This window comes from Eumetopias jubatus, unplaced genomic scaffold (assembly GCF_037043125.1).
Source record: "Eumetopias jubatus isolate StellerSeaLion01/CBP00866 unplaced genomic scaffold, mEumJub1_p1.0 scaffold_9, whole genome shotgun sequence".
Classification (NCBI taxonomy): domain Eukaryota; kingdom Metazoa; phylum Chordata; class Mammalia; order Carnivora; family Otariidae; genus Eumetopias; species Eumetopias jubatus.
In genome coordinates this window covers 80936955-80950231 of record NW_028274815.1, presented here as the reverse complement: position 1 = coordinate 80950231, position 13277 = coordinate 80936955, and the positions used below count along the sequence as shown (strand labels likewise).

The 13277-nt window shown below is 43.5% G+C and overlaps 1 protein-coding gene across 35 annotated transcripts in view; it reads right to left on the bottom strand.

Annotated features, from left to right (window-relative positions):
• MAP4K4 (mitogen-activated protein kinase kinase kinase kinase 4) overlaps positions 1–12364 on the bottom strand; it is a 185919-nt gene extending 173555 nt beyond the window's left edge. For 13 of the 35 annotated variants that reach the window (XM_088026576.1, XM_088026590.1, XM_088026591.1 and 10 more), the window contains exons 1-2: positions 12123–12362; positions 11706–11771 (exon numbers count right to left, since the gene is read on the bottom strand). In XM_088026576.1, the coding sequence (XP_087882702.1) occupies positions 11706–11771; positions 12123–12179 (123 nt within the window). In that variant the 5' untranslated portion in view covers positions 12180–12362. Of the gene's footprint in view, positions 1–11705; positions 11772–12122 lie in introns of all 35 variants that reach the window. The other 22 variants (XM_088026570.1, XM_088026575.1, XM_088026571.1 and 19 more) reach the window with 4 other exon arrangements.
• Positions 12365–13277: the final 913 nt, after the last annotated feature.

Below are 13277 nucleotides of genomic sequence, written 5' to 3'. Positions count from 1 at the left end.
CATATCTACTTTATCAGATCCAGCTTAGCTATACACTCCCATAAGCCCTGCTCTTCCCCATCTGCAATTATCATCTTCTTAAAATTGCTTGCTTGCAATGTGCTCCACAAGAACATAAGCTGACTAACTGCTCTCCTTGTTCATTGTCACCAGTGAGCAAGCCCCGCATGGTGCCTGGCACATACCCTGTATGCCTTAAGTACTTGAGTAATAAATGATTGAAAGGAATCATGCCTAGCAGAGCAGGCTCAAAATTACCTACAGGCAATGAAACACAAAACAGATACTGAGCCCTCAAATCACTGAAGGGTAAAAAGTAAACATGCACAAGTTTTCCTGTGAATTAAGGGAAGGAGCAACAAGAATGGATGAAAGACTATATGTATATAGAAAGGCTAGAATGCTCTAATATGCAAAGTTCAAAGAGGAAAGACCCTGGAATTAAAGCATGCCCTTAGCAGGTGAATGAATACATCCAATGAACTGTGCATCACTTAAATGCACATCCTCAATCTCAGGCAATACTCAGTGCCTAACCTGGGATCCCTAATAATAAATTGTATGTCCCTGAGAGGTACAGCCCAAACTCAAGTAATATTCAGTCTTTGACCTGAGATCTCAAAACAGAATAATCATAAAACTACACAGCAGTTACACACAGAGTCTCAGAAAACCTGATTGGGGCGGGGGTGGGGGCAGGGGGAGGGGGCAGGGGGAGGAAGGGTCTGGTAGTCAACAGTATTCTGTTACCATCATAAGGAGATAAGAATGAAAGCTCCAAGAATTTCCAAAAAATATACATTATTAAGTTTAATTTTATTTTAATGCATAAATCCCTAATAAAAGATATCATAAAAGTATGTAGAAAAAATGAGAAAAATACTCTAAAAGGTACACATGAAGCAAATCACATGATTACTCATATTCTCCCCATATGACATAACAAATCACTTATATTTAATTTGGTATACATCCTCTGGCCAAAGATAATAGATTGTTTTGTTTTGTTTTGTTTTGTTTTAATCATGGTGAGTCAATAGCTTCTGCCCAAGATAAAAGAACACTCCTGTCTTTAGCATCACATGGCAAATGGGCTGGCTATTGCACATTGGAATCCCCCCAAAAAACAGTGAGAAGGAAAAACTGGTTTAGCCTGGTTCTTGTTACCAATGACCTCACTGATAGTGAACAGTTTGTCTTTACAGAGATAAGAAACTGTACTCATGTTTAAAGAAATGACTTAAACCCAGGGATGACTAATAATGAGAGTGGGGAAGGTACAGGCTTCAGGGAAGCAGAGAGACACACAGGGTCATAGGAGGTGTTTGGCTATACCGCTGAGAAATGGGAAGACCCAGGCGGGTAAATCCCTACCCCATTCTACATGAGGTTCCAAGGTGCAATCCCATTGCATAGCTCTTCTGAACAAGTCCAGGGTGCCAGGCCAAAACACCTGCTGAATGCATTACTCACAACAGCCAGAAACTAGAAACCCCAAGAACACCTATCAACTGGTGAACAGACAGCATTATCCATACAATGGAAAACCATTCAGCAATAAAAAGGAACAAATACCATACTTACTAGTGAGGATGAACCTCAAAAGCATTATGCAAAGTAAAAGTAAACAGATGCCAGAGACTATACACTGTATGATTCCATTTATATGAAATGTTCAAAAAAGGCAAATTTATAGAGGCAGAAAATAGATAAGTGGTTGTCTAGGGCTCTGGGCTGGAAAAGGGATTAACTGTAAAAGCGTATGAGGGACGCTGCTAGGGTATGAAAGTATCCTAATACTGACCTGTGGTGATGGTTGTACCACTAGGCAAATTTACTAAAAATCACTGAAATCTAAGCTTGAAATGGGTGAATTTCATGATATATTAAAATGTACCTCAAGAAAGCTGTCAAAAAAACCCAAACAAACCCACTGAACAAAATTCTATCTCTTCAGCAAGCAGCAAGCCTCATGACACATGTAACAGTGCACTGCTCTGCACCTTGCCTCACTTTCCCTCCTCATCATCATCTCCCTGGGCTGGCATCTCCCAAATCAAGTATCAGTCCAGAGGTCATGCACTAAGGCACTGTTTTCAATAGCGTTGTTGCTGCTGTTGTTCTGGACGAAAAGTAGCAAATACCTCAGTAAACTGTAGTTTTAAAATCAAAGATAAGTTTAAAATCAAAGATAAAACAACTAGTTAACTTCTAATCTGGTGGACTGATCACATGAGTCATGAGGGTTAATTCCCATCAAAATGACTGTAAGGTAAACAGAAGAATAAAGAGATAAAGGGGAAGAGACGAGAGCAAAATCATTTCTATCAGGTTTTGACAGCTAAAAATGGAAGGAGAAGTAATTCACTTAGTAAAGAGGAAAACATTACAACCTAAGTGCCCGCTTCAGGACACCAAGTGAGGCAATATACCCCCACAGAACCCTGAGAAGATCATCATTTGGAAGCAACTGGTATCACGAAGTATAAAGTATATGACTATTAAAATCCAGAGCACTGGTATTAGTGACTGAATACCCCAGAACCTCTTTCTCAATCTCACAGTCTGGTGACTATTTCATATCACACCATACACATAAGAAACCAGAGGTTTAGTCTCTGAAGAAACTGAAGGACAAATGCTCCAGATGAGAGGACTTGAGACATAGTGCTGGGCACAGGCTTGAAAACTTAAGATATTAGACTGCAGGAACTCCAGCCTCATTCCTCCACCCTGAACCCCAGAAGTCCAATAAACAGATGGATAGGCCCTAGGCAGGAAAGGCCGCTGAGTGTTCTTCTTAGCGAAACTGACCGCAAAGATCTACAGGTATCAAGAGATGGGGTTCCCCATCCCCATGGATGGGGAACATACTGTTCCCCACCTGCCCTCCCTACACTGAAGTACCACCAGTCAACAGCCACCGGCCCATACACACTGAGCCTCCAATTCACTTCTAGTGCCTTACTCTTAAATATGAGCAGAGTCACGAATCTCCGGGCACTTAAGGAAAATCTTTAGTATCAAAAAGAGACCAAAATAAACAGGAAAAATAAAATCTGGAAAAAACAGGAAGAAAATCCACAAGCACAAGAAAACAACAAAACCAACGTAACAAAAAAAACCTATACTCAATACCCTCAGATAGATGACATATATCCACAAATTACATGCAGTTAAAAACCAAAAAAAGGTATGAAAGAGGGCTGCTCATATAAATTAAAAATATGATAAAGTTAAGAAATACTGAAATGTGTAAGTCAAAGACATCTCATAATAATAGAGCAAAAGCACGCCCCCTAAAAAAAAGTAGAGGAGATGATAAGAAAATAAACTGAAGAGGTGACTAAGAGAACTTCCAGAAAGAGAAAACAGAGAAGTTGGAGGGGAGAACAAAAATATTTCCCAGGGGAAAAAAGGACATCTCCAGATAAAAAGAATTAATTAAGTACTCAGAACAGTGAATGACAATGAAGGATACTCATAAAATCTAAGAACACCAGGAATAAACAGAAAATCCTATAAGCTTCTCTAAATAAGTTTAAAACAGATCACACTCAAAAGAGCAATGTCTTAAAATTCCAAGGGAAAAATGGATGTTTAACCTAGAATATTTTCCACCAGATTACATAAAAATCCAATGCAAAAGAAAAATAAAGACATTTTCAGCCATCCAAGGACTTCAAACCTTTACATGCCATGCACCCTTTCTTATAAAGCTACTAGAGGATGTGCTTCAGAAAAATAAGGTAGCAAATCCAAAAAGACTATCATATCCAGGAAACAGAAATGATCCAAGGGAACAGTTATGCACCAGGTCTAAGGGGCAACCATACCTGGCCAGCTCTGAGGTACCTCCTGAGAGGAAAAAAAAAAAGTAGAATCAATAGGTTATCCGAAACAAAAAATCATCTGATGTATTTAAGCGTTTGGAAAAACTGTTGATAAAGGATTAACTTTGCTGGGCATTTGATGTATTTTTTAGGGCATATGGGGGAGAAAGTAATCACAGGCATACAGAAAACTAAGCGAATGAAGAAGTATGTCAATGTAAGGGGGAAGGGATGTTTAAAAAAGGAAATATATTAGACTGCATGGCTCAGAGATAAATGGTATTTACATAGTCACGATAATATAAACAATTATCACCTTAACCCAAAATTATGATATACATACTCATTTAAGAGAGGAGGTGAGTTTAAGAGCTAATCTTCGACTACTACAGAAGTTCAAAAACCATAGTTCAACAACTGTAACTACTATTACAAGAAGTCAACAAACACATAAAACTGATAAACCAAGAAATAGCCACGGGCACAGAATTTAAAAATACGGAAGTAAATTTCAGAGATGGCAACTAAAAACTGAAAATAGATGCCCTCTTGGGAACAGGAAAACTCCAAGGTCTGATAGGAGAACTTCAGTATCATTTGGCTGCAACCACATGCATTCATAACTCTGATAGGTTTAAAGCCCTATTTATCATAAAATGAAAATAAACTTTTTAAGTCATAATGTAAAAGCGTGCGGTTTTTTCCATTATTTAAATTTAATAGGATAATTTGTCAGCATCGGGCCCTATCTGAGATAGTTACAATGCCCCAGGGCTCAAAGGCAAATTAAGCACCAAGCTGTGGGCAGCATGTGCTCTGGGCTCCCTCCTTCTCCAGGGTGGGAGGACACCTGCTAGGCTTGGACAATGGCCCCAATTCTCCAGCTTGCTGATGCAGCAGATCAACCCAAAGGTTCATGAAGAGCCCTGAGCCCAGAATCAATCCTGCCAGTTCAGTGCTCCTCAAAGTGTGGTCTGCTGACTAGGGTACACAAGGAGGTAATTTCAAGAAATCGAGAAAAACAGTAAAAATTTTTATAGCAATTTAACAATGTAACATTATGGCTTTTCATTCTAATAATAAAAAGACTTAGGCTGGTATTTTGTGTGTCTACTTTCTCCTTTCACTTTTCTAGTCATTTGTTTGTACTGTATTTTACAGGACAAAGAAGCCCTCTGAGGCTGAAAAAGCGCACTTGAAGTCTGAGCCAGTTCATGCCCTAGTGCATGTGCTGTGTCTGAATGCAAGTATGCTGGGCGGAGGACCTGGGGAGACAGAGGCATTACTGGATTTAGAGTGCATATCACATGCTTGGCATTTTGTGCCCATCCCCCCGTCCTTCCTGAGTTCCTTGAGGGTAAGCCAACTGCCTGCTTCATTCACCACTGTATACATACCCAACATGCAGAGCAGTGCCCAGGGCCCAGCTTGGGCAAGAGCGCAATGAGAACTGGAAGTGGCATGAAACCAGGCCTGTATCGTTAATCGTTTTGCATTTTGTCTCCCCAACTTAGTTCTAAGTTCCTCATAATGCCACACAGATGTCAGGGTTTCCAAAAGTCCTACAACTTATCATTCTACCCTTTCTTTTAAAACTCTCATAGAAAAAACTGCCTCCAGGGGCGCCTGGGTGGCTCTGTCGTTAAGCGTCTGCCTTCGGCTCAGATTATGGTCCCAGACTCCTGAGATCGAGCCCCACATCGGGCTCCCCGCTTGGCGGGAAGCCTGCTTCTCCTTCTCCCACTCCCCCTGCTTGTGTTCCCTCTCTCGCTGTGTATCTCTGTCAAATAAATAATGAAAAAACTGCCTCCCAACTCAGTGCCTCCCACATCACTTCTCTTCTGAATAATGCCAGTGGACTTTTATTACTGAATCAGCCTAACAGAATATCATATTCTGTCCAGTGAACAGTCGTATAGCACTATAAAACCTAAGAGCATATGGCTGCCACACTGGTCACTGGCAATATATCACCTGGCCTTCTCCCTTCTCCTCCTAGCCATCCCTCCATATGTCCAAAATATTTATCTTGATTCAACTCTGGTGTTATTATGTTATGAAAGCAAAATAACTGCCAACCAAATCTTCCAAAAGCTAAATAAGCACTTGGAAATCTCTACCCCTGATCATAAACTGGTCCCAAATTAAATATTAAATATATTTTAACACTTTAACACTGGTAATTCACGCTAGTATTGTAAGAAAACAACTTGAATTGATGAAAAATCTGTTTGTAGTAACTATTCAAAGCAATTACCTGCAAGTAGTTAATCAGATGATCTGTGATCACTATCTATGAAAGTTTTTAAAGCACTGATTTCACAAGATGGTGACCTAAAATTGTTTCAACCCTTAAAATTATCAGAAATTCGAAATAAATACTGTTTGATTTTAAGAACTTACTGTGGAATAAGCCCTTGCCTCTAATACAGTCAACTGTCATGGGGTCTGCACTTGTGTACAAGGTCCATAATAGACCCATATATAAGATGGAGAGTGAACCTTCCAGGTTATCACATATTAGGGCTGCCCTCTGGTCAACAGTTGTGCTTCAGTGTCTGGACAAACCGGGCCTGAAAGCAGTACACTTGTGCAGTTATTTAAATATCCTATTGCTCTCTACCAATTTTTAAAAAATGATGGAATATAGAAAAATGAAAGCACTGATACTAATGATAGGAAGCACAGGGATCATAAACTTAAAACAGCTCAAGAGATGGAAAACATCTGATGCCTTAACTGCAGGCAATCTCTTGGCTTAAGCAAGATGACCAAGTATTTACTAATAAAGCAAAGAAACAAAATAAAAAACCATGGATGAAATTCATGTAAAAGCATCCATCTCCAGTTTATAATATTTTTAGTTCCCTGGGAATGAAACGCCTTAGATGATTATTCCTTGGCTTATTAGCACACTTGTTCAGGGATGCATTATTTCAAAAGTAGGATGTATTACTTCAAAGTCTTTGCCCTGCTAGTATCAGTCCACAAAATCTACCAACACACACACTGCACCAAAAGTGCCCCCAGATAATACTTTTGGATTATCTAAATATGCAGAAATACGTATATATCCAAAACTGGTTAAAAAAAAAAAAGACAAAACTACAAGTTTGCAGCTATGCAAATGAATATTTATTACAAAGTTTCAAGCAATAAGAAATTTTAAAACCACCATGAGTAGGATTTTATCTGGTGGTTGGATTTTGTTAGGCTTTTATTTTATGATTTAATTTAATTGAAAAGTGTGGGAAATTTAGGGCTGGTATCTTTTAGGAGAGCTACACACCAATACATGTTCAATGGGGTTGGCTTCCTCCCACCTTACCCAAGTCCAGAATTCTTCTAGCATGAAGGAGCCCTATGTCTCAGAACAAGTCTGTACATGCCATTCAGTGGCAAGTCAATCCTCCTTGTAATGAAAACACTTAGTTCCTCAAAATTTATTTTGCCCCACTGGATGTCTTTACCTCCACAGTTAAGAAAAAGAGATGCTACACTTAAGGGATAACATTTAGAGAAGCCCCTCAAAAAAGTTTGTTTGATCCAAAATGTTAGACTAATGATTTTTAAAAGCCACACAATTTATACAGCACTTTATTGCTGAGCAATCGAAAGTAATTTTAGCACTTTCACAGATCCCAAGGCTCTTCCTAATCCAGTGGGCAGTGTACCCATTTAAAGGGCCACACCAAAACCTGCAGAGAATGACTGAATTTAGCAGGTTGACCTCAGCAAGGAAGAATGTCCCAGAATCCAGCCCAACACTCCTCTCTACCTCCGCTGCCACTACACTGCCCCGGCCTTTACCTCCTTGCCTCTGGCCCACTGTCCTAGGCCACCCATCTTACCTGCTCCTTCCGCCAAGATCATCTCATCAGGTTTCTTACTCCCAGGGGTCTCCAAACCCGACAAAATTTTCAATGACCCTTCAATGCTCATCTCTCCTTAACTCACGAACAAATCATCTCTCCCCAGATGCCCACTACTCCCTAAACCTCCTGTCATTCCCAAAGAGGTCACCCTCAGCCCTTCTGTCACATATACCTCTCCCCCCCTTTCTTCAGTAAATGAGGGGGACAGCCTTAGCACCATGCCCTAAATGGCAACAAACTCTCAGTGTTGCTTCTGCTTATGACCTTTAGGCCCAGAGTACTCTCCTCCTCAGCTTCCAAGGTTTACAGCCTACCTTTCTCCCAAAGACAGGGTCAGACAGGGTCAAGATGCTCAGTCCTCCAAAAAGGCATCCATCCTTCCTGTGAGCAAGTCCTGACCCCAGACATTGCACCTGCTGGATTCTAAACTCCCTAACTTCCCCTCTCATGACCTACAGTACCTTTCCAGATGTAGGATTTTCCTTCTCCTAGTCAAGACATATGGAACACCAGTCACTGTATGCTCACAAAATACAAACTAACAGGGTAACCATAACCCCAAGGAAAAAAGAAAAATGGTCAAATATTAAAAATATTATATACAATATAAAAATAATAAAACCCAATATAACACAAAAACAAACCTTATTTTTTCTGGTTTTGTTTTTAAATAGTCACTGTCCCCCTTTGATGAAAATAATTAAAATTCACTAGATTTACTTAACATGCACAAGATCACCTTATAAACACTTTTCTATAAACAGGTGGTATTCTGAATGAAACCTTGTAAACTGAAATTCACAATATTTTTCTTAAGTTTTAATTTATGAGCAATTCTTCCCAGTGATCCCTAAGAAACCTAATGCAAAAAATATATTTCTCTGAATAGGACATATTCTGTGTTTCAACTCTTTTCTCTAAGATAGTTATATACTGTTCGCGGGGGTGCCTGGGTGGCTCAGTCGTTGGCGTCTGCCTTCTGCTCAGGTCATGATCCCAGGGTCCTGAGATCGAGCCCGTATCGGGCTCCCTGCTAGACGGGGAGCCTGCTTCTCCCTCCCCCACCCCCCCTGCTTGTGTTCCCTCTGTCTGTCAAATAAATAAATAAAATCCTTAAAAATATTTTTTAAAAAATACTTAAAGAGTTATATACTGTTCAACTATACCCAGACTATTTACCAATTTTGTCATAGAGAAAATTATAAACTACCCCCTAAAAAAGTCACTTTCATAAACAGCAAAACCCAGAAAACTCCCTTTTTACACACTTGCCTCACATAAATACAGCCTTCTCAATATAAGCAACCACAATCACTAAAAAATAAAAGCTCATAGAAAAAACAGAAAATAGAAGATACAGCAATGAAACAAAGGAGGGCTACAGGTTGTTCAGCTTAAAGGTATTTTACCTGAATTTATGTTAAGAAAAAAGCTTCTTTATAAACAAGCTTCTTTATAAACAAGTTATCACAAATATTTTCCCAACTCAGATGCTATTCACACTAGTGGATGTTTAGTAATAAATAAATGCTAATATTAATAATCTAATCCCAAAACCACCACATGGAAATCACGCCAACAAATCCTAAATAAACTCCTCTGCATAATATAAATCATTCTAGAAGTTAGACATTAAAAGGGAGACTCAAATGGAGATGTTAAATGCTTCTCCTATTTCTATCATCTACCAAGACTGAACTTCCCAGTATCAGTTCATATTGTGATGTAAGAAAACATCTATGAAAAATCAGGAAAACCTTAAGACTGAATATTTGATACTATGGAATTAACTTTTTAGGTGTCAGAATGGCACTGTGATTATCTGAAAAACAAAAACAATACATCCTGAAGTATTTATGGTTGAAATGGTTTCTAGGCTTTAACCTTAAAATACTAATGGAGAAAGACTATAAATGAAACCGGATCAGTCATGTGCTGATTAATTGTTAAATCGGGTGATCTACTCTCTCTCCTTGTGTATGCTTGAAATCTTACAGAATAAAATAGAACTGCTGGTGAGCAAAATCTCAGGCACTATTTTGTATGTGTGTATGCCACTTTTGCAAAGATTTCTTAATTTGTTAGGTTTGCATAATTTGAGAATTTCTTCTCAAGTGTACAGACTTTGTAGTCAGAGAGCTGTGTCACGGCCAGTATCCCAAATGCTTCCCAACTGCACCGCTCAGCAAATCTATTTCAAAAGCTTGGGGGAAGGAGGGAATGGAACCAAAGGAAATGAAGAGGGGGGGAAAAATTTAACAATGAACCTGCCCAAACTGTTACCATAAAGAACGCCCACCTCTTAAAGCCACTTAATAAACATTCAGGTTTCATTCTTTCTTTCTTCTTATGGTTTAAAAATGGACTGTTGGCTTCTAGTTCACTTTACACTACCCTTCACATCCATCCATGCTGACCGAGGAAGATACAAACAATCCAACTACTGTGTAACCAGGTCAAAAACAAGCTTCGGCTAACTCACTTGGAAGAGTACACTCACCACTTAGATTTGGCCAGAAAAACTGGGTTAGAAAAAACCAACTGGGGCTTAAACAAACACTGGGGCTGGGGAGAATGTCTTAGAGCCAGTTACCAGGCCACTCAGTGAGTTGCAACACAATCTTTTCCAAAATTTTCCAAAGGCTTCCAAATTCAGTTGAGCCCAGCAGGCTGAGTTAACAGGGCTTCCTTTCAAATTCAAAAATCTGGCCCCGGCCCCAACAGTTAACCAACAAAACACATGCTAATTCACTTGAGATCACCTAAGAATACTGACTCAAGTTCAGAGCACAGGCCGGTACACAGCCCAGGCCAGGGGAAGTTGGAGCTGGGGAGAGGCGTTCAAGGGACAGATAAACCCTATTCATAAAGTATAAAAGAGACAAAAGGATCCACACTTAATTTGGCCTAAGAAAATGTCTACAGTCAGCTTCCAACCCCCTCCCTCCATTTCTAATGAGACAATGACAATTCTTCATGGTGAACCACAAAGCCCTGTTCATATTTTTTTTCTAGCCCCTTGTATTCACTAACAGCCAGAAAACACCACCAGCGCAGATTACTTTTAGAAAAGGTTTACCAATAAGAAATAAATCAGGACAGGGGAAATTTAACATTCTGTTTCAAATCTTCAAGGCCTGCGCCTCCATTACCCACAGCTCTTTCAGAAGCTCTAGAATGTGCTCTGAATAAAATGAACAGTACTGTTAGTCACATCAGGTGTTAGCTACTCAGAGTAGACTCATAGTCTCCAGATTTGTTATTTTGATTTACCGTTGGGGGGCAGGCGTTAAAAAAAGAGACAGGCCTGGGGTGGGTGTGAAATCTGGGCATCCTCTTGACTCCTGGCTCTCCCTCATCTGTTTCTATTACACACCTGTCAAACAGGTTATTCCTGGAATTCAGATTTTATAATCCTCATGCTGTAATTCTTCCTGCTCCTGGTGCCCAAACACACACCCCTCCCTGTTTCCCCAAAATATGTATGTATCCATCAGCAGCATGTATGATAAAGTTAAGCAGCAGTCCCAGGTTAACACCAAACTCCTCACCTTGAGCACTTTGCAAACATTAAGACGAGGCAACACGAGGACAATTTTCAAGACGGCCAAGGCAGTGGTTTAGGATAATCATAGGCCAGGCCTGCCTATACTGAATTTTAATTAAGACACACAAACTCAGAAGGCTGGAACTGGGCAAAACGAAAGAATTAAGGTTGCCTTATGGAAAAATGTTTTCCCATTTTACTGAAGAAAAGTGCATGCCTAAGAGTGTAGCTTATTTTCCTTATCTCAAAGCCAGGAAATGAGGTCTTTTAAGGCCAGCCTGAATATAAACTCCTGTTTAAAAACAGAGGGACTGCAAGGCGAAACCCCTTTCCCAAGTTTGGCCAAGTGGCGTGGCCTCCAGTCAGCAGCGTGTTTATCACCCTTCTCCTCGTCCCCCAACAAGAAGTTTCAACGTGCCACGGGAAACAAAGACGGCGCCTCACACCGACCTTATAGACTTGTCCATAGGTGCCATTTCCAACCACTTCCACCAGCTCAAAAATCCCAGCAGGATCCTAGAGAAGAGGAGGGGAGGGGTTAGAATTTTAAAAGCAGCACAACAATGAATAAATAAAGCGGGGCAGTTGGAGATAAAGGGCGACTGCAAACCCGGCAGGCTTCGCCCCGCGCGGTCCCCCAGCGCCCGAGGCCGCGCCCGGGGCGCGGGGGACGCGGGGCGCGGCGGGGCGGGGGCGTCGGCGGAGGGTCGCGCCCCGCCGCCCGGCACATGCCGACGCAGGCAGACAAAGGGGCCGCCGCGCCCGAGGCTCTGCCCGCGGCGGCGCCCGAGCGCCCGGAGGGCCAGGGCGCGGCCCCGGCTCCCCGCTCCCGGCGCGCCCGCGGCGGGGCCCGTCGTGGCCACTCACCCGCAGGGAGGAGAGGTCGATGTCCACCAGACTTTTTGCAGGGGAGTCGTTCGCCATTTTTCCTTTTTGCCACCAAACAAAATAGTACCAGTAATATTATCTGTTTCTCTATTTATTCCGTCACAGGCCAGGCCGCCGACGGTGCCTCCTCGCACGGGAGCGGGCGGCGGGGACTCCGCCTTGCGAGGCCAGGGGCGGCGGCGGCGGCGGCGGGCTGGTCGCGGTTCTCGGCCGGCCCGGGCCGCGCGCGGAGGGCGGACGGAGCGTGCGCGGGGCGGCGGCGTTCACACCATGGCGCGGGGCGGCCGTCAGGCCCCCGGGCGTCGCCCGCCGCCTCAGGCCCCGGCGCCCGCGCCCCGCGCCCCGCGCCGCGCGCCTGGAGGACGGGCCCGGAGCGTGGGGCCGCGGCGCCGCCGAGAGTTGAGCGAGTGAGCGCGAGGCAGCGAGACAAAGATAACCCGGGAGGCGGGGGCGGAGGCGGGGAGGGAGGCGGGGAGGGAGGGGGCGGCGGCGGCGGCGCTGAGGGAGGAGGAGAAACGGGACACCGAAAATATATTCTGAGGAGAGAGAAAACAGCTCCCCCTCTCCTTCCCCGGCAGGAAAAACGAGCGGAAACGCACTCCCAGCCCGAGCCCCGCTGGGGAGGGCGCGGGGCGAGCCGCCCGCGCGGCGTGAATATTCAGCAGGGGTGGGGCCCGAACAATGGCCGGCCGGCGGGCAGCGCACACAGTGGCCGGGACGCGGCGGGCGGCCGGCGGGGCGCTCGCGGAAAGGGCTAGAGTAGGGATGAGACGGACCGGGACGTCCCCGGTGAGGTGCCGAGGGTGAGGAAACGCCCCATCTCGCACTAACAATAAAGGGAGCAGAAGTGACCCGGACCCTGGCCGCAAACGCACGGAGGCGGAGGGACCCTTGTCTTCGGGAGGGGCTCCATCGCGCCCCGCCGGCCGGCCGGCCGCGCCCGGGCTCTAAAAGGACGCGGAGGGGGTGTAGCCACCCCCAGCGACAAGGGGCCTCCCTTTCCCCTCACCCCCCGCGTATCCCATCCCTTTCCCCCACCATCAGATTCTATACCCCTAAGACCCTCATTTCCGGTTTCCCTACACGGTTTTCTTTTCCTCTCTATCTTGCAGGCTACGTTTGTGACAGGCTTGT